The sequence below is a fragment of the Panthera leo genome, chromosome C1 (genome assembly GCF_018350215.1).
Source record: "Panthera leo isolate Ple1 chromosome C1, P.leo_Ple1_pat1.1, whole genome shotgun sequence".
Lineage (NCBI taxonomy): Eukaryota > Metazoa > Chordata > Mammalia > Carnivora > Felidae > Panthera > Panthera leo.
The window spans coordinates 207,516,423-207,536,801 of record NC_056686.1 but is presented as its reverse complement, the minus strand read 5'-3'; the positions used below and the strand labels follow the sequence as shown (position 1 = coordinate 207,536,801).

Here is a 20,379-nt window from a genome sequence, read left to right as displayed (position 1 = left end):
GGAGACTAACTTGGAAAAGGCATTCCAGACAGAAGAAATTCCACATGCACAGAAGGGCCCGGGATCAGGAGCAAGTTTGGCTTGTTCAGAGAAAATCATGTAGTTTGGAACCTCTACGAGGGGCATGCATGGTAGGAGATGTGGCTCTGGAGCCGGGCAGGAGTAAGATGATGAAGACCATATCACGTTTTGTGCTTTCATCGGGTAAATGAGGAAGTAGGTAACAAATGGCCCAGAGAAGTCAGGAGCTGGATAATGATATGACTGGATATGCAAATGACAAAAGTCCTCTCTGGCAGTAGTAAAGAGGGTAGGTTTGAGAAGAAGAAACTGCAGGCCAGGCAGCTGTCCAGGTGAGAAATGACGATGGTCTGAGATGGGAGAGTAAAAGCATAAATGATGGAGAGAGCCAGACGTGGGACATCTGAGGGACAGAACCTGGCCACACTTGATAATGGGTTAGATGGCCAGGGTAAGGTAAGGAAAGAAATCTGATAAGTCTCTTACATTCTGACCTCGACATCGAGAGAGGAAACACGGAGGAATTGGCTGGTTCGTTGTGGGCCTGATGAGTTTGAAGAATCTGTGATGTCTATAGATAGAAGTGGGTCCAGAGATTCAGTCAGACATTTGGAGAGTATGTGGATTCATCACTTATTTATTCAACAACTATCTATCATGGTAGAAGATAAGAGCCAAGGGCAAAATCTGGAGACATCATCATTTAAGAATCAGGCAGAACAAGAGACACCATCAAAGGAGATTCAGAGAGAAGTCAGGAAGAAAACCAGTAGAGGGTGGTGCATGAACAATGGAGCAGCAGGGTTACCAACATGGGAGTTACCAATGTCTAAAACGCTGAAGAGAAATAACAAAGGATAGGCACAGGAGGAAGCCACTGAGATGGGAACCAAGACTGGATTCAGTGGCACGGTGAGGGTGGAGACGGTTAATGAGTTCTGCATCTGGAACAAATAAGAGTTGGCTCAGTGGAGCAGGCACTTGCAGAAGGCCTTTGAGAAACCAACTGAACAAGGAGACATACAAGATGGTGGCTTGAAGAGATCATAGGGTCAAGGTTGGAAGTGGGTTAGATTAGTAGTCAAGGTTAGATTAGTCTGAAATGAGCTAATCCCATTTCCACCATGCTTTGGAGGAAGCCCACCCACTACTGGACTAAAGATTCCTCCCCATTTTTGTTTTATCCATGAGATGGAGAATGTTCAGATAAATAACACACCATTTTCCTAAAATTATATATATATATCTATACATATACGTAGATATGTATAGATATAGATATATATACACATATATATCTGTCTATACATATACATATGTGCACAATTACTATAAATTTATAATTATTTTAATATTAAATTTAATATTAAACATTAAATTTAATTATATATATAATAGCTGTTTGGTAAAATATCAAATGCTGTATGTAATCAAATGGAAGGAAATGTTTTTATCGGAAACACTCTCCAAAAGACACTGACTGGGGTAATGAGCTGGGTTAATGTCCAGGGAATATGCTTATGTAAGTGCAAGGAGACTCTGAAGTGATGGTACTCTCAGGCCTTAGGGGCCAGGCTGAAGTCTAAAGAAATACAGAAGAAGTGAGAACATTGCAGAGCAGGGAGGAAATAAAAGAGGCAGATGTTATTTAAGGAAAGCAATCTATAAACCCCTGTCTTCCATTTGTCTGACAAAATCTTAGTAATTAGTAATTTAATAACTGACTACATTACTCCTTAATGCTTTCGTATAATTGCAAAGAAGAGACAAATACCTACCCAAGCTCAAGACTAGACAAAAACAGAGACCATGGGGCAAGTTGCAATGTGGGTTATGTCTAGTTCTCTCCACTTCCTTGGTGGATGCATGATTTTGTATGTCCATGTACCCATAAATGGAAATTGATGAAACTGTTTTAATTCAGAAGTTGCATAACTTGGGAACGCACAGTCTCATCTTTATTTGTCATCAAAATGCTATTCAACAGGTAAGCAGAAGACAAGAAGGTAAATAGCTTAAATTAACACCACTAATCCCTACAGTCCTGAGGTTCTAGGGAAAAGTACAGTCGAAAATGTTGGAGAGCGCCACTGGCATATCAAGGATACTGTGTATTACCTGACCTACCTCCATATGGTGTTTTAGGGGACAGTGACTCGCGAGACAGTGACTCGTGAGACAGTGACTCGCGCTGGGTGAAACTAGCCCAGTGGGTCAACAAGAGAGTTCGCCAACGAGGAAAATCAGCAGCAAAGATCAAATAGACTGACATTTATACACACCACAATTTTAAATATTTGCACCATTTTGGTGTCATTATTTTACTTGGATCATTATGTGCTAGAAGTCCTTTAGCATGGAGACTATGGGACTGAGGAGTGTATTTTATCAGGCCTTTCAAGTAAGACTGAAGCCAAAAGAAATGAGATTTTTTTCCACTTTCAACTCAGCAAAACAATCCAGGCATTTTGCAGCAGGAGTGGCTTCTCTGATATGGGATAAAGGAAAGACAGAGAAATGAAGAGGGGAGTTATGTCTTATTTATTTACCAATTATTTTGATTATGTTATGATATTTGTACTATTCTGGTGAATTATTGTTTACTGCTCGCATTGCTAATTAATTTTCCACACACTGACTTCTGAAGTATTCAACCAGATGAAGAATTCAACCAGAATTCTAGGCTGTTCCAAAGTCCCCTTCCCTCTGTGACTTACATCCTAAGTAATTCTCTCTCCTTGAGTGCAAGCAGGAGTGTGAATACAATGTTTTTTGTTTTGTTTTGTTTGTTTCGCTTTCTTTTGTTTTTTTAACTCCATTGATTAACAGTATATGGGAAAAGGTGAAGGGATTTTCCCTTGTAATTAAGGTTCCTAATCAGTGGATGCCATTCATCAAAAGGGAGATTATCCTAGACGAGCTATTCAAAAGAAGATCTAGGCCTTCCCTGAAGGGAAAGAATAAAAGTGAGAGAGTCGCCCTCTTCCTCCCTCTTTTCCCCCCCCACCCCACTCCCGTCCTAGAAGAAGTAAGCCATTGTGTGTCCTTCAACCTGAAGAAAATCAATTCTGCCAACAACTACGTGACCATGGAAAGGACTCTGAGCCACAGATGAGACCCCAGCTCCAGCTGGCACCTGGATTGCAGCCTTGGGAGACCCTGAGGAGACTCCTGACTCATACAAACTGTAAGAGAATAAAGGTATGTTGTTTTAAGTCAGTAAGTTTGTGCCAATTTGTTGCAAGTGAACACCCTCAAAATGAATGTCCCGATCACCACACTCAGAAACTTTGAGCTTATTGGTCTCTCAGGGAAAAATCCATCTGTGTCGACAACATGGACAAAAATCCTCTTATGAATCTGAGACACTGAGGTAATTGAGGCCAAATCCAGATTCTTAATAGAAGGATGTTGGGTGAGACCACTGGAGGCGAGGTAGCTCTTTGGCAAAGACTGAGAAAGAGAGAGATGCGTTACGTGATGATTGATTTGCAAACTGCTTCATTCATGGGCCTCGGGGCACGTTTGGAGAAAGATCACACACGCCGTGGATGTATAACCCTGTCTCCATCTGAGCAGCGCCTGGCTCGACAGATGGCTTTAACACTAGGAAACCTAGCAGCTTCTGATTCTGTCAACCTGGAAAGAGGAATCCAGGAACGTGGGACTCTGATGACAATCTCCCACATCGCATCCCATAAAACAAACAAGAATTCACACCAGAACACTCGCCAATGCCGGAACTATGAAGATTTTGAGAGCTCGCTTTCCCCCTTTCATTGTGTTTTATTAGTGCCGGGCTACATGGGGTCTCGAGCGCTCGTTAGGCACACACTGTGAAGCACAAGTGCCACTTGTCATGTGGAAAAGGCCCTAAGCGGGCAAGCTGCAGCCATCAAAATGAGTGGTTCAAAGAAGCCACCCGAAAAGCCACTGCTGAGCCCTTTGAAAGAACAAAACCTGTGGGTGAGAAAGGAAGGACCCTCTCAGGAAAAGATCCAAGCAAATTCAGAAAAAGCTGAGCAGATACTCAAGAGCCCTACCTGGTATGTCAGTGTTTCCTGAGGTTCTGTCATCTCGTTTACTTTCAAGGTCTGGCCCGGGAAGTCTGGAAAGCCACTGGCACTGTCTGAACCCCCCTTCACTCCCTGAGAAAACAGCCCAGTGCTGAGAGGAAGGGCCACATCCTCCATTTTGCTAATGTGCCTTACCTCAGGTTTTCTGCCTAGCGACTCGGTAAGATGGATTACTTACCACTGTGACAACAAGTGATCACAAACACAGTAGCTTAAGAATCAATAGGCTCATCTTAGCTCACGCGGTTCCTTAGCTCAGAAGCCTGGGCACAGCCAGAACCCGGGAGGCTGGGCTCCCTCCTCAGGGTCCCACAGGCTGAAATCAACATGGAAGCCCACCTGTATCCTTGTCTGGGGAGGCCGGGGACATATCCACTTCCAAGATCACTTTCGGTGTTGGCAGAATTCGGTCCCTTGCAGTGACAGAACCAAGGTCCTCGTTTCCTTGCGGGCTTTTAGCTGAGACTACCTTCAATTCTTAGAGGCCACTGATATTCCTTGCCACATGACCTCGTCTATCTTCAAGCCACCAATGGTATGTTAGTTCCAGGGAATACACAGGGTAAGTATGCCAGGGAGTGTGGACCCTTGGACACCCTCTTGGATACCATTCTGCCTACCACTCAAGATCACTATTGTTATTCCCATTTTACAGGTGAGGAAACCAAGACCGAGAGAGAGGGTTAAATGCTGCCAGCACTGATGTGAAACCAATGCCTGTTTGCCTTTAAAGACCCTATTTCTTTAACATGTAAACGGAATAGTCTTCAAATTTTTGTCAGAGTACCTTATAAACGTCTGAGGTCTATAACTGAGCAAAAACAAGTATATGGCTGGCCCTGAGTGGTGCTGATTTACGCCCCTAAACCAGAATTCTGAAACCCGAAAGTTCTCCCAAGATAATAAGCACTCAACCTTCTCCTCCTCTCTCCTTAAATGCCCTCGGGTCGCTTTTGAAGCTTTCTCGGTGGAAAATCAGATTTGGGCACCTTTCCATTGTCAGCCTTGAACAAGGAAAGAACAGCAAATATTCTTTGTAGGAACAAGCACTTTATTAAAATGTGTTAAACTGCTCCTTTCGGAGCTAAACAACTAATTACATAGAGGAAGCCCCCATGGCTCTCATGCCAGATTTTCTGGTTTCTAGAAAGGAGTTTAAGTCAGTGCTTGCTCTGTGATGTGACAGCGGAAGGCTGAGTTGCCAAGCTGGGAACAAAACTGGTTACAAGGGGACATGAGGGAACAGACCACTTGTTCCATTCGCCTCTGGATCCCCACTCCAACAGGGAGGTGCTCGCAGTACTGGCTGAATAAACGGAAGCACGAAAACCAGCATCGTGAAATGTAACTTTCTTCATTTGGTAACTTGAAAAAGGAATTCGTTTTGTTTTTTTTGTTTTTGTTTTTTTTTTAAGGCAGTGACTTCACAGTGAATTTAGCCTTTGGTGCTGGCTTGACTACACATGTCGAGTTTTTTGTTTTTGTTTTTGTTTTTTTTAAGTTTTCTTTTTTTAAAATTTATTTGAGAGAGAGAGAGAGACACACACAGAGAGAGAGAGAGAGAGAACGAGCAGGGGAGGAGCAGAGAGAGAGGGAGACACAGAATCTGAAGCAGGTCAGACTCTGAGCTGTCAGCACAGGGCCCCATGCAGGGCTCCAACTCACTAACGGGGAGATCATGACCTGAGCTGAATGAAGTCAGGTGCTTAACCGACTGAGCCACCCAGGCACTCCCACATTTCAAGTTTTTAAGGACAGTCATGATTCAAGTATCTCTGCAGATACTCTAATTTTTGACTCACAGATATGACTCCACTAAACATCTCTATAAGAGGTAAAATCAGAAGCCAGGAAAACGACCCCAATTCCAAAAAAATATCTTCTCATTGTTTTGTAAAGGGACAATCACAAACGAGTATTATAAATTAAGAATGAAAAATAACCCAATAACCCGAAGGGTGCCTGGGTGGCTCAGCCGGTTGAGTGTCTGACTTTGGCTCAGGTCACAATCTCTGGGTCTGAGTGTGAGCCCTGTGGGCTCTGTGCTAACCACTCAGAGCCCGGAGCCTGCTTCGGATTCTGTGTCTCCCTCTCTCTCTGTGCACCTCCCCTGCTCAGACCCTGTGTCTCACTCTCTCTCTCTCTCTCAAAATAAATAAACATTTCACAAAATGTTTTTTTACCATTCTCAACGTAAGAGAAAAAACCGTAACTGTTTGTGGTGACAGATGTTAACTAGACTTATTGTGTGGGTCATTTTGCAATATACACAAATATTGAATCGTCGTGTTATACACCTGAAACTGCTATGTTACATGTCAATTATCCCTCAATTAAAAAAAAAAAAAAAGCATTCTTAGTTTGTTTTTTTAAAGGACTCCAACATGTAGAAGTATTTCAAGTTTAAAGAAACGTTTCCCCCATTATACTAAATATTATACTAATGTCATGATACCATGAAAAGATGATTACACCTGGATACTACTCCCCTGTTATTTGGGCTGTTGTATACAAAATGTTCAGCCCAACGTGTAGAGTGGGGGCAGCGAGGGGGCTTCCTTTTCCTCTCCTATTTGTCTTTAATACACGTGTTGAACCAAACTCAAATTTTATGTTATTCAGGCCTATTGATAGTCAGTAAGTATGTCTTAAAACAGTATTAACTTCTAGCTGTGTAGCAATTTCTTCCTACGATGCACCATCATGGGCATTAGCCCAGTGGGTTGTCATAAGGCTGTGAGGGAGACAGTCACCATCAATGTTCAGTTCTTTATACTCATTTTAAAGGTAACGAAACAGGTTCATTGGATCACTTGCCCAAAGTCAATGTTTGCCTGTTGGTCCTAGGTATAGTCTCTGCCTGCCCCACGTAGTGTCTCAAATTATGACGCTATGGAGGAACTGGACGAATGTGTACCCGAGCAGCAGGGGGCAAAGAATGTGAGCTTATACATGCTTCTTCTGGATCATACATGAGACACAGCTGGTAGGGCCTCTCCTCCTTTCCAATTAGCTCCCTTGATGTAATCTAATCTATCCCTAAAACCAAGTAGATACCGCACCGAAGCAATAAAAAAAAAAAAAAAAAGAGCAATTAAAATATTTATCGCATACTTGTGGCCAGTATTTCTTCTCCACTGCGTATTTTTTTAAAGGTGTTACTATCGTAGAAGACCCTAACATACAGTCACAAATATTTATTTTCAGCGTGATAGAATTACAAGTTTAAAAAAATTAAATTGTACTTTCTCGGTATGTAATTTTTGTGTGTGCTCATCGTTAAGCTATTTTTTCCCACTCGGAAAAGCTGTTTCGCCACAAAGTCCACTTCTTTTTTACGTTTATCCACAGGGAAGTCATAATCCCCTACTTAAATAGAAGCCGGTTACCATGGAAATCATTCTAATGCCACTGAATCAATATTTTGATTTTGCTGACATTTAATGTAAAAAGAAAAGACAGACTAAGATTCACAGAAGTCACTTTTCATCTTCGTTGTAATTGTGATAGCTAGAAAAATTTGTAAAGAAAACATATGCTCTGTAATGAGCTCCGGTTAACTCCCGGTTATAAAGAACTGCGAATTCATAAAAGAACAATCTACATATTTATATGATTTTGGCTTTGTGTGTACACATACTCATGCGTGCTTTCGGACCCGAGATTTTTTTTTTTCCCCATCTCTGAACCGAGCCCTGATTCTCTCTTGTTAATGAAGTCAAAACTTGCGAGAGGAGATTCGAATGCATATAATTTTGCGATTGCCTTTTATGAAGTGTTCTGAAGAGGTGAAATTGGCATTGAGAATCACTCTTCTGGAGAAGCTGACCTTTCCTGCGCTGGATCCTAGTAACCCATCTGGTCCACCGAACATCCACAAAGAAGTGCTACAGCTGAAGATTCCTCAATCCGCCCTTATTACTCCTTTTGAGGAGAGGTGTGGAACTTGGACCTCCAGTTTAAGAAGCTCATGCCGATCAATGCTCATCAAGTCTCCATGCCGATCAAGTCTCATGCTAGATGTAGTTTTCCACATCTAACTTAAATCTTCGTGCTGCTGTAACTTAGCTACTCTCTCCTCTTCTACCCTCAGAAAAACACATAATACAGCTACTCTCTTCTGTTTGATATGTAGCTATTTGAAACCCTAGATCTTTAGATGGTGAGGGGATCTGAAAGAGTTAAGAGCAGCTCGACCTCAGGAATTAGGTACCTAAAGCATCTTAAAGGACTGGCAATCGGTTGTACTTTCAAGACAACCGAATCACCACTCAAATGTTTCTTCTGTGGGACAACCATCATGTATTTCTACATGCGTTCGCTCTCAAGACCCAAGGTCACCCTCTCCTGAGCTGGGGGAGGGGGGCGGTGGCTATGCTGAGGCATGCATTTCACATGCTTCCAGGGATGTTACCAGCAACATTTCACGGCTTGATCACGCCCTCCTGACTGACTACTTTCTTCCTCTGTTTCGTCTTTCCCCTCCCCTCCAGGGGGTTCGTTTTTTTATTCCCTTTGATTCCCCAATATTCCTAGATGAGCCTCAACACTCAGATATCGCCGCTCTAAATCAGTAAACTACTTTTATAAACAATCTAGCATCGTTGACTACGTAGTGTTTTTGGCACGAGAGGTGGGAGACGGATGAGTTATGGAAATAAGATCACGGAAAATAAAGAGAAATGAAAGACGTTGCATATCAACATCAGAGAAAACCTAAGCACAAGATTTAAAACTTACCAAAGCAGATCTCCAGGGCCCTTCAGCATATTAATTAACAAGTAAATGAAACACCTGACTAGTTTCTATAAGCCTCAGTGTGTTACGAGCTGAAGGACATACCGATGCCTTTGGATCAGGAGAAAAAGGGGTCTACTTTCTAATCCCCTCTTAAGGCAGCAGAGGAACAAGGAGGAGAGTTGCACGAACAGACCAACACCAGCGCGTGCGGTCACATGTCAGTGGCATTCATTACAGCAAAACAAGCTGGACCAGCCTAAGCATTTCTCAAGGGGACTGATTAAAGAAAGTACTGTGATGTACACCTCTCTTCTTCGAAATGGTGTTTCTTAAACTGAACGCCATGGAAAATAGTCACAAGAGAATAAGTGAACAATCAAGTACAAAACTGTACGCATCATGGTTTCGACTTCGTAAATCTGCATTCACGTACATGTCATTCACCCAGGTTCTCTCAGACACATGCACATAGTCATGCTTTTGCACATACGTGTAGTAGGAAACACCGAGCCCAAAGGCGGATTTTCCTTGTAGAGTGCGTGGATGAGCTCCACCTCTGGGCATTGATTTGTACTCTTCAGTATGCACTGAAGCTTTTGTTTTTGGCCAAATAGGCACTTGGACACCAATGGGAGGGAAAGGAGAAGAGGGGGACGGAGGGGGTGTGACGTGCCTCACGGACGCCCCATCTCGTGGGCTAAACTTGAGCGTCTGTGGAAGGAGGTAGACCAGAAGGTGAGGGAACGTTCGTGAAGGACTGGGGAGCCCATGTGACAAAAGATACCTTCCCAGTTGAGGAGAGGGCCACCCGGCTTCCACCGGCAGCTGCAAACCACTGCAGAACTTGGTACCCTGGGGGCCGGGGAAGTCTGCTGTGGAGAATGTCAAGGACAAACCAGGCAAGAGAAACACTAAGGGGTCTGGCAGAGCCATGCTCTCAAGCTGGTCATGGGCGGCCCTGGGAACCTGGAAGCCTTTTCCACAACTACACACAACACTCTGGGTGGGCTTGTATCTCAACACTCTGGATGGGTTTGTATCCACGCGCACTGGAGACTGCTCTGCCTCCAGCCGACTCTCAGGAAAAACTCAGGAAGGCGGAAACTTGCTAAAGATCTGGTGAGATCTATGGTTAACCTGACCTAATTCACACTCACAGACCAGCAAGGAGGCGGAGGGAGATTTGTGCATTTCACAGCCGAGGAAAAACAGAGGCTCAGGTAGACTTTAGAGGTAAAGATCGAAGCAGACACTGAAATATATACACAGCATGTGTGAGTGAGTGTTTCCTACAAACACGTGTGCGTGCATAAATTCATATTCACTGGAAGGCAGTACGTCAAAATGTACAAAATCATTATTTCTTCTTCTTTGTCTTAAGTTATTTGAGCGCGAGAGAGAGGGTGCTCAAGCGGGGAAGGGAAGCAGAGGAAAAAAGAGAATCTTGAGCGGGCCCCATGCGGGCTGCGTCCTGGGATCGGGACCTGAGCCGAAATCAAGAGGCAGAAGCTCAACAGACTGAGCCACCCCAGCGCCTCCAAAATCATTATTTCTAAGAAGGGTTACAATTTGCCCTCTGTGTATTTTTCTGCCTTGCAACGTTCCCCTAATAATCATATCATACTTCTGTAATTATACGAGGAATACTAATCAAAGCAAGAACATACAAACTTTAGGTATCTTCCAGGCAAAACAAGTTCCTAACGATGCGAGGCTTTAGGGGATGACAAAACACACACGCACACCGCCTTCCCTTTGGGATAACATAAATACATCTTGCCGGGTGTCACTTGTCAACACCTTACTAAGTGGCCTCCTGGTCTCCATGCCTCCTTTCTGGGACTTCAGGGACACGGGAGCAGGACTGGGAGACCCGGGGTGGGGGGATTGGCGGGGGGAGGAATGGGCAGGCACATGCTCGTCTGCGTGCTGCCCGGACGCGTCCTAGCCTGTCCCCAGGGGAGTGGGCCCAGGTGTTACCTTCGGGCCGCTCGGCGGCCTTGCCGCTCTTGCCGGGCGCCGTGCTGTTGACCGTCTCGGACGACGTGCTCAGCTTGGTGCTGGGGTCCCGCTTGGGCTTGGGGGGCGGCTGCCTGCGGGAGCCACAGCTGCTGTCGTCCTCGGTGCCCCCGACCGAGTGCAGGGACTGGGACCTCACGGAAAAGCCGCTGGAGCAGGGATGGGGAAGTCTGTCCTGAGGAGCGGGCATCGTCATGAATCCCATGCGGAAATGTTTGCCCGCGTAAGTGCCTTCGTGGCCCCGCCCCACTTCGCCACCTATGCTGTAAAAGAAAGCAGAGCCAAATCCGTGAAGGTGAAGGGAGCCGGGAGGGCAAGGTCACGGACGCGCGCGCGTCTAGCGAGCGGCCGAGCACACATTGAAACGCTAGACTGCGGAAGACACGTGTCCATTGGCACAAACGTCACACTTTGGCCTGAAGTGTGATGGGAAAGCAGGTATAACGTGTTTATAACCAGAAACCCTGACACTTATTGCGAGCCATCCTAGCACCCCGGCCTCCTGATGTTCTCAAAATAGTATTCTAGAGGAAAAGAAAATGCCGCATAGTGCATTTAAGGGGCAATTGCTTTTCTTGAAGGAAATCTTAGTGGTGGATGAAAAAGCCAACAAGTCCCTGACAGTGACTCACAGACTGTCTTTTGACACATGACTGAGGTCAGATGGACAGCACCCGAGATCTCCGCTTCACCAAAATCATCTCTACTTTGACCTGATTGGCATTGTGGGGAAAACAAAGCAAACAGCAACAAAAGGGGTACCATTACCAAATATGGGATGGAGAGACAGACAGAGAGAGAGAGAGAGAGAGAGAGAGAAAAGAGAAACGGAGACAGGAAGGGAGCAGGAAGTGAAGGAAGGAAGGAAGGAAGGAAAAGAGGGAGGGAGGCAGGGATGGAGAAAAGAATTGCCAACCTCTGTTCGTTCTCCAGAAACCTTCAGTTGTACTAGAAACTTAGTTCTACTGATAAGCTTGCCTCACAGAATAAAATAGGGTAATGATAATTAAAGAGATGCAGTTAAAATATCATGTGATATTGGGATAGTTCTAAATACCTCACTAAGAGACAAAGTTTTTAAATGTTTATTTTTTTAAATTTTTTAAATCTTTATTTATTATTGAGAGACAGAGAGAGACAGAACATGAGCGGGGGAGGGGCAGAGAAAGAGGGAGACACAGCATCCAAAGCAGGCTCCAGGCTCTGAGCTGTCAGCACAGAGCCCGACGCTGGGCTCGAACCCACGAACTGCGAGATCATGACCTGAGAAGTCAGACGCTTCACTGACTGAGCCACCCAGGCACCCCGTGTTTATTTATTTATTTTTGAGACAGAGAGCATGAGCAGGGGAGGGGCAGAAGGAAGGGGAGAGAGAGAATCCCAAGCAGACTCCCTGCTGTCAGCACAGATCCTGGTCCAGGGCTCGATGTCACCAACCATGAGTTCATGACCTGAGCTGAAATCATGACCTGAGCCGAAATCAAGAGTCAGAGGCTTAACCAACTGAGCCACTCAGGCACCCCAGAATATGTAAAATTCTTAAATGTAAGGTTCTTAAGTTTTATGTAGGAAAGTTTGAACAGACGTTTTAAAATAGAAGAAATCTCAGTTTTGAAACTCAATGGATCATATAGGAAATGACTCTGGGGCCTTTTTCTGTGTTGTTAATGGTGACTCTTTTCTGAAGAAAAAGGACATGTCAATGAGAATTTTTAAAAGAGATTTTTCTAGAGTTTTCCCCATTTATGTTCATTCATCAATAGAAGAAACATTGTTAGAAATATCCCACTGGTTTTCTTTGATATGAATGATAAAAATGTATCTTTCAGTATATGAATTTTCAGAGACTGTTTAGTCTACCTTTCCAGACATGTTTATTTAAACTTTTTTTTTAACCTTAATTTTGGTTGGATTGCCTTTATAACAATGAAATTCAAGGTAAGGTTTCATAATTCTCTGTGCCATATCTTTTATAGCATTATGTTTGTCACAAATTTGACATTCCAGCAGGAACAATAAGGAATGTTTTTTTTTTCTTTCCCTCTTCATTTGAGGACTTAGGACAATTATGTGACCACAGTGGATAGAGCCAGAAAGCATCCAACAAGAACATGAGACTCTGATTCTGGCATTAATTCCATCGACAACTTGTCACTCAGTCAAAAGTATTTTTTTTTACATTTATTACTTTTTTTCTGAATATTTTGAGTTGACATTCAGACACTGCATATACCATCTTTGTGAAACAAAATAAAGATACCTGGAAACTCAGGGCACTAACCAGAGCAGAGATATCCAGAAACATGAATGAAAGCAAAGGCTTGCCTGGGTGGAGCTTTTCACATCATAGTAGTAAGCATCCTAAGCCTGTGCAGTGTTTCCAAGCATTTTACTCTCTGTGCTTTCTTCAAGCACATCAATCAAAAAAAAAAAAAAATAAACAAAGCTTACTCAAATGGCATGGTTTATGAAAAATCATTAAGAATTTAAGACAGACTAAGAGTGGTGGAGGTGGGGAGATGGGTGTGATGGAATAGGAAGGTATATCTTTGATTTGTGATGACGGTGGCCCTCATTTTTGTCACAGGTGTTTGATTTCATGTAACTTTGCCTTCAATCATTTTCCTTATTTCTGTTGTCATATCACTGAACAAAGAGTGCTTTAAGGATTTATTTAGACAGTCATCTCATTCCAAGTAACATAGTCACGTGAGGGGATTTATGCATGTGTTAATGCGAGTAGGCATTTATGAGAGAGTTACTAGGAATAATTGTATCAGCAATTTCTCTGTTACTTTTGACCTAAATCGAGCCTGCGCCTTTTTCCAGCCAGATAATTAGCTCTACTATTTCATTTCAAAATTACATTTTTTTCAGCAGAAAACAATTTCCTTAAACTATGAATGCTTTTGTTCATATATGTCCATGTATGGACACACACACACACACACACGCACACACACACTTCTTTCAAAGAGAAATTCAATGCATACTTCAAACAATAGTAGGTCTGAGTTTCTGGTTTAATTTGACCAGGCTGCGAATGAAGGATAAAGGAATGGCACTAAAATAATCTGGATACAAAGGCCATTGTCCAACGCAAGGTTAAGGGTAAGAAATAAAGGTTATCGTATATTTAAGTTCAAGAGACCAATAAAGATGATTAGCTTACAGCAAATTGAAAAGTTTGGACCAGGGGCGCCTGGGTGGCGCAGTCGGTTAAGCGTCCGACTTCAGCCAGGTCACGATCTCGCGGTCTGTGAGTTCGAGCCCCGCGTCAGGCTCTGGGCTGATGGCTCGGAGCCTGGAGCCTGTTTCCGATTCTGTGTCTCCCTCTCTCTCTGCCCCTCTCCCGTTCATGCTCTGTCTCTCTCTGTCCCAAAAATAAATAAAAAACATTGAAAAAAAAATTTTTTTGAAAAGTTTGGACCATAGCATACAACTAATTCCTGAATTTATTGAAACATGCGGACGTTTAAAAATATGCAAATTCTAGAACCCATACTAAATAAAGACAACTACTGAATCACATCTTTTGAGTCACAACCTCTGTACATGCAGCCAATGAGTCGTGTGTTTTTAAAGACTATATCCAGATGCTTCTGATGTAGCCAATCCAGACCTCTCAGAAACATGAAGAACAACAGTTAGAGGCGTTAATGAGCAGACATCTGTTAGTTAGAAACAGCCAGGGAGACACAAAAATCAGAAAGTGGGACAAAGGAAACTTGCCAGAGACCAGCACAGTATCACAGATTAAAAAAATGTACAATTTATTAGTCATATCTTGTTAGGTTATCCTGCAGTAACAAATAACCTCTGATTCTTAGTGGTTTACAACAAAAAAGGTTAGTTTCTTGCATGCATTAATTGGGTTGGTTGTGGATGAGCTGTGTAGAGCTCTGCTCTATGGATTTTCTCCATTCTAAGATCTAGTCCCTACTGGGATATGTTCTTGTGGCAGAGAGAAAAGGACTCACTGAACCACGTGGTGTCTCTTAAAGCTTCTGCTCAGACATGACATAAAATTTTTCATTCACATTCCATTGGCTAAAACCAGTCTCATGACCAAGCTTGATGTCAAAGGGGTGGGGATAGATTCTCCTTCAATAGGAAAACACTGCAAGTTACATAACAATATGTGGGGACACATAATCGTCTGAAGGTAGGAGACCAAATACTGGTACAGCAGCTGTAGTATAGGCCACTGAAATCTCCCTTAAAGAGAGAACTTGCCACGAGAAATGAAGTCATCCAACAACCAGTGGCCCAGTGGTTATTATGGGGAGTTTGTATTTTCTGTTCCTGTGATTCTGGGCTCTACAGGGTTAGAGATTCTGTTCTCTAAAGGAGGCACACTCTTTCTAGAAGACACAGGAAGGGTTCCATTGAGCAACAAGCCATAACTGCTTCCTGGGTAACTTGAACTCCCTTTGTAGCAGCCAGTAGGCCAGAAGACACATCTCCATTGTGGAACAGGTCTTACACCTGGATCGGCAGGAGGTGGCAGGGCTGCTGCCACATTATGGGGCAGAACGAAAAATGTGTGGAACCCCTTTTGGTATTCCCTTGCCCAATCGTGATTTTGAAGTGCAGTCCCATGCAGCAACCCTGGCCCAAGAAGGGTTTGGTTACCAGGGGTTCAGATGTCTCATGGGAAGGACTAGGCTCACCAAGTAAGCCACTGAGCCCAAGAGAAGTGTTAGCTGAGGGTGATAATGAGGTGAATTCAGAATAAATGGTGGAGGGAACAGAAAATGAGTATCACTTGCAGCCCCCGTATGAACTGCAATGGTGAGGGCTATAGTTTATTGCTCTAACTGTTCCTTTGTAAGTTTCCCCTCAGGAAAAGGAAGAGTCCTAAGGAAGAAGTCCTAAGAAGTCCTAAGGAAGCCATGAAACAGCTGTTTTTCCAAACCTGTAGGAGAACTTTTGCTGAGGGCAAAGGGTGAATGTGGCTTAGATCTTCCTCAAGAGAAACTTCTCCAAGGACAGCAGTGTTGGCCACCAGCTTTGTACAAGGTCATCAAATCTGGGGCAGTATTTTTGTCAAGGTCACTCTGTCCCTGGAAAGCTCCTGGCCAAGAGCTGAGCATGATGTGATTTGGGGCCTGGCTGTGTCTACCCCATGTGGGAGTCCTCTCTGGGTGGTCTTGGGGTCTGAGCTCCCCTATTGGCTGGCTGAGAATTTCCCATAGCTACACTGTGGTGGGAGGTTCTTCCCCTCCCACTCCTCCTCCTTTAGCAGATGTTATACTGCATTGTGACCCAGAGGCCAGCCCTGCCTATTCCTGCTCCCTTCCCATCATCCCAGGCATCTTTCTCAATACATCTCTCACACTTCTAGCCCCATCTAGCTTGGTGCCTGCTTTGGAGAGGGCATTAACTGACTTATGTGGGAATACTCATGCAACCAATGAAATTCAGAAACCAAAGAAGAGGGAAGGGAAAGCCTAAAAATGAATGTGAGACCCCAGAAATAATAAATGCTTGTGAAAATAGGGCAATCTCTTGCTTCACTTCAATGGTGGTTGGGGAGGTAGGACCATCTCCACTGTAGGAATACTTGGCTGGCAGTGAAAGTAATGTGAGCTAAAGAAAGCAGAGTCTTTTTGCAATAAGACTGTAACACCCAAGACAGATGAAGCCTGACACATCTCATGTTACAAAAATAAAAATAAGTTTCATAATCCTGAATTTAAACAAGTATGCTTCTTCTTACACAATGAAGACAATGCTGCAAGATCTAGTTGTAGGTTACTTTTTTTTCCAATAGAAAACAAAGCAAAGCAAAAGTATTGCCTGAATCAAGGGAGGTCATTTTCCCGGAAGTAATTGATAAAATATTTACAAACTCTTCCCCCAACCAAGTTATTGGCTAAATGCATAGGCCTGGACATGTGTGCTCTGCAGTCACTGAGTTGTGGGCTCGCTCCCTAGTGCCATCATTTACAAACCAAACAATAGTAGCTATTGATCCCTAACCCCGTTTCCCTATCTGTTAAATAATAATCCTGTCCCCATGGATCGTTACCAAGTTTACCTGAGACACTGTACATGAAGCTCTTAGGCCAGAGTCTGACTTAAAATATGCACTTAATTGTTTTGGCTTTAGAAGCCGTGCTTTTAAATCCTGTCCTCCTGAATTTTGTTTGTAGAGTCATCATGCACCTGGTAAGACTGTTTTTCAAGAATACCGTAAGACACCATGTAGCCTCAAGAAACTGCACGCAAAGTCAAAGCAAAATCTTGCATTCAACTCAAGGTATCAGGGTGAGCTAGACAAATATAGTCCTCATGTTCTCTTAACTTCCTTCAACAGTTGCTTCTGTTTTTCAAAGCACCTGTTGATTGCGACAGACAAACGAAGGTACAAAACAAGAACTTCAAAACTGCTTTGACAATGCTCTTCAACAGATTGTTACTTGTCTTGCTGTCTTCTTGAAAATCCATCAGCATTAATGTTTTGTGTCTCCTTCTGAGAACTGTCACCTTTCAGAGATGAAAACACAACCCTAGAAAAGGGTGAGCTAGCAAGGTGAGATGTCAGCTCTCAAAGTGACAGAGGTATTTGCTTCTCTGTGTGATGTTGAAGCCAACATGCCAATATTTCATAGCAGAGCCTTCCTTGAGAACCAATGGAAAAAAACAGTATCGCATTCCATCCATCCATCCGTCTATGTCCTCTTTCAAGCAAACTGAAGGATCACCCAAGAGTTTGTTGCTTGGATTTTTTTTTTTCCTGGAACCATTCTGTGGAGTTGAGCTCAAAAATTCATGTTTGACACAGATGCATCATCTAGTATTTCTCTACCTTCACAAACTTCTGAACCACCTGGAATTTTCTATGTTGATTCTTCAAGATGTATTTATCTGGTACCAGAAAAGGGGCACATTCAGCCATGAAGTAAATGGGGGGAAACCTGAAAGGAGAATGAAAGCCACTGCTGCAAAGGAGATAATAAAATTTGCCAGTGGGCAAGTTGACTGCCATCATCCGCTAATTACTCAAAGCTTTCATGTCAGGCATTGTAGAAGAAAATTAATATTTGGACTTCATTCATTAATATTATGACTTTAAAAGTTTGCATTTGATGTCGCTTCCCTTTTGCCTTCTCTTCAGATACACAAGGCTAAATGCCAATAACCTTGTGCTGCTTGCCCTACCAAAGTGACTCCTGCCTCAGAACTTGATCCTTTTCCCCTTCAACATTGGCCTCTTCTGAGTATCATTTCCAGCTAAAGTAATCTATGTGCAAGAAAAGTTGGCCATAAAATAGACCAAGAGGTTAGTGTGTTACAGCTTTTTCTATTTTGACAGGTAATATGCCTCAACCAAATGTCAGACTTTGAAAGGCATCATTAATTATATTTACCTCCATTTTTGGCAGATGGAACTCATCTCAAGCCCCTTGGGCCTTTAGGACTACAAGGGACTGTTCGCATTCACTCACCCTGAGCTTTGTGAGGGCAGGTATCTTGTCTTCTTGCTCCTTGCTGTAGTCACTAGCACATCGTAAGTGCTCAAACACGTGTTTTATGAAGGAACAATGAACCAAGGAAGTAAGTCCTCTGTGAGGATAGTCAGATCGAGGGCTTAGTTAGGGAGCTTGGTAGAGTTTTGTCATCTGTGCTTCCCAGGGAACCATTCTCCCTACTCCTGACGATGGAAAATTCCTGGGTGGGGACCAGTCCTCTTTACTCAGACCCAACCAATCCACCACCAGATCCCTGTGGCCACGAAGATTGTTGTAGGGACTGACAAATGCCTCAGGTAGGTCCAACCAGAGGAAATCCCGGGCACTGTGTGCAAGCTCAGACGCCCCTCATCCCTCTTGCCACCATGAAGGAAGATTAGTTGGACCAGGTCCGTGGCATTGTAGAAGACCTGGATCGGGTTATGCCCGCAGCTAGGTCAACCCTAAAACCCTTCAGTTATACGGTCCACTAAATTCCGTTGTGTCAAAGGCAATAATAGTTGGATTTGCTGACACATGCTTTGGAAAAAGTCCAAAGTGAACCAGTTACTAAATAAATGCTATTGACTAACTTATGTCAGAAAATGCAGTCGATGCCATCGGGAGCAGGAAATGAATGTATTGTACTTACTTCTTGCTTGTAAATATTCTTCCTACTTAACACTACAAGTGGGAGTAATAAACTATCTTGTATGTTTGTCCCATATGTATATATATTTTTTTTCAATCACGCAGTATACTTTGATGCGGAAACTTGGCTCCAGTAAAATTAAACTGTGTTCATATTTTCTTTCAAATTGTTCACTCACCATCGCCCTTAATGTCTTCTCTGAGTCTCAGTTGCTCATTCGAAGCTGTAAGCTATGCATTTCTTGCCTTAAGCTCTAACATTTATTCTCAGCACTTCATGTCCTCAGTGATACCTAATTTCTACTTTTGTGCCCCTAATATCTTAACTCTTTTAGATTTTTTTTCAGACATTAACTTCTTGTGTCTGGCTATTTATTGACACTTCTTGGATCTTAAGGCCAAGTGTTAAAAATGGTATCTTTACACACTTGTTTTGTCAACTGCTATGGTGAACGGTTATGGAAAAGCAAAACAAAACAGAATAAAACAGAAAAGAAAAGAAAAAAAAAAAACTGCCCCAAAGAGATAACACACAATTTCCATTAGCTCCAGATGTTATACTTAAAGTTGATATTCTTAAGCATCTAATCTGTTATTTCTCCTTGCTAGAATATTTCAGCACTGCCCCAAATTTGATACTTCAGAAAGACTATGACATATCTAATCAACCAGTGACTAATTTTCTCATTTTAGGTAGGAGGCACATGTTTTCTGAGCCTCAATTACCTTTATCTTCATAATGATGGAAGTACTTTCCAGGGTCGTTGTAAGAAATTAAAAGAAGATTAAAAATTTCAAAGTCACCTAGCAATGTGGCCAGTACAAATGGAAGTTGGACAAACATTAATTTACCAGGCAACTCCGTATCACTTTTTGTCTCTCGGTACCCAACTATAAAATAAATATCTTAATGATCAGTTTCCAGCCCACAGCACCATAAAGGAATATCAGTACAATTTGCTTATTTCCATAAGTGGACTTTGACAGTGATTGACATACGACATACCTCCAAATCCAGAAAAAACAAATTGCTCCAAAGTAAAGAAAAAAGAGCAAAAATAATTCATTTTTTTCTGTCATAATTATTGGTTGAGTACAATATACAGTTTGGCAAATCTACTGAATACATTTACGGTTATTATGTCAAACTTCATAATATTTAAAATTTTTATGAAAGTTAGGGTTCAGGGCAATCATGGCTAGGGAGTTATGCTTGAAAAAAATGTAACTTTTTAAAAATCTTTTTAATTTGAGAGAGAGAGAGAGAGCACAAGTGGCAGAAGGGCAGAGAGGCAGACACAGAATCTGAAGCAAGCTCCAGGCTCTGAGCGGTCAGCACAAAACCCAACATGGAACTTGAAATCATGAACCCTGAGATCATGACCTGAGCCAAAGTCGGATGCTCAACCAACTGA

General features: G+C 42.9%; 1 protein-coding gene across 1 annotated transcript in view; it reads right to left on the bottom strand.

Annotated features, from left to right (window-relative positions):
* The window catches only part of NYAP2 (neuronal tyrosine-phosphorylated phosphoinositide-3-kinase adaptor 2), a 252,007-nt gene that overhangs the window by 138,969 nt on the left and 92,659 nt on the right, over positions 1-20,379 (bottom strand). Inside the window, exon 2 of the mRNA XM_042950330.1 lies at positions 10,818-11,119. Coding sequence (XP_042806264.1) covers positions 10,818-11,119 — 302 coding nt within the window. The remainder of the gene's footprint in view (positions 1-10,817; positions 11,120-20,379) is intronic.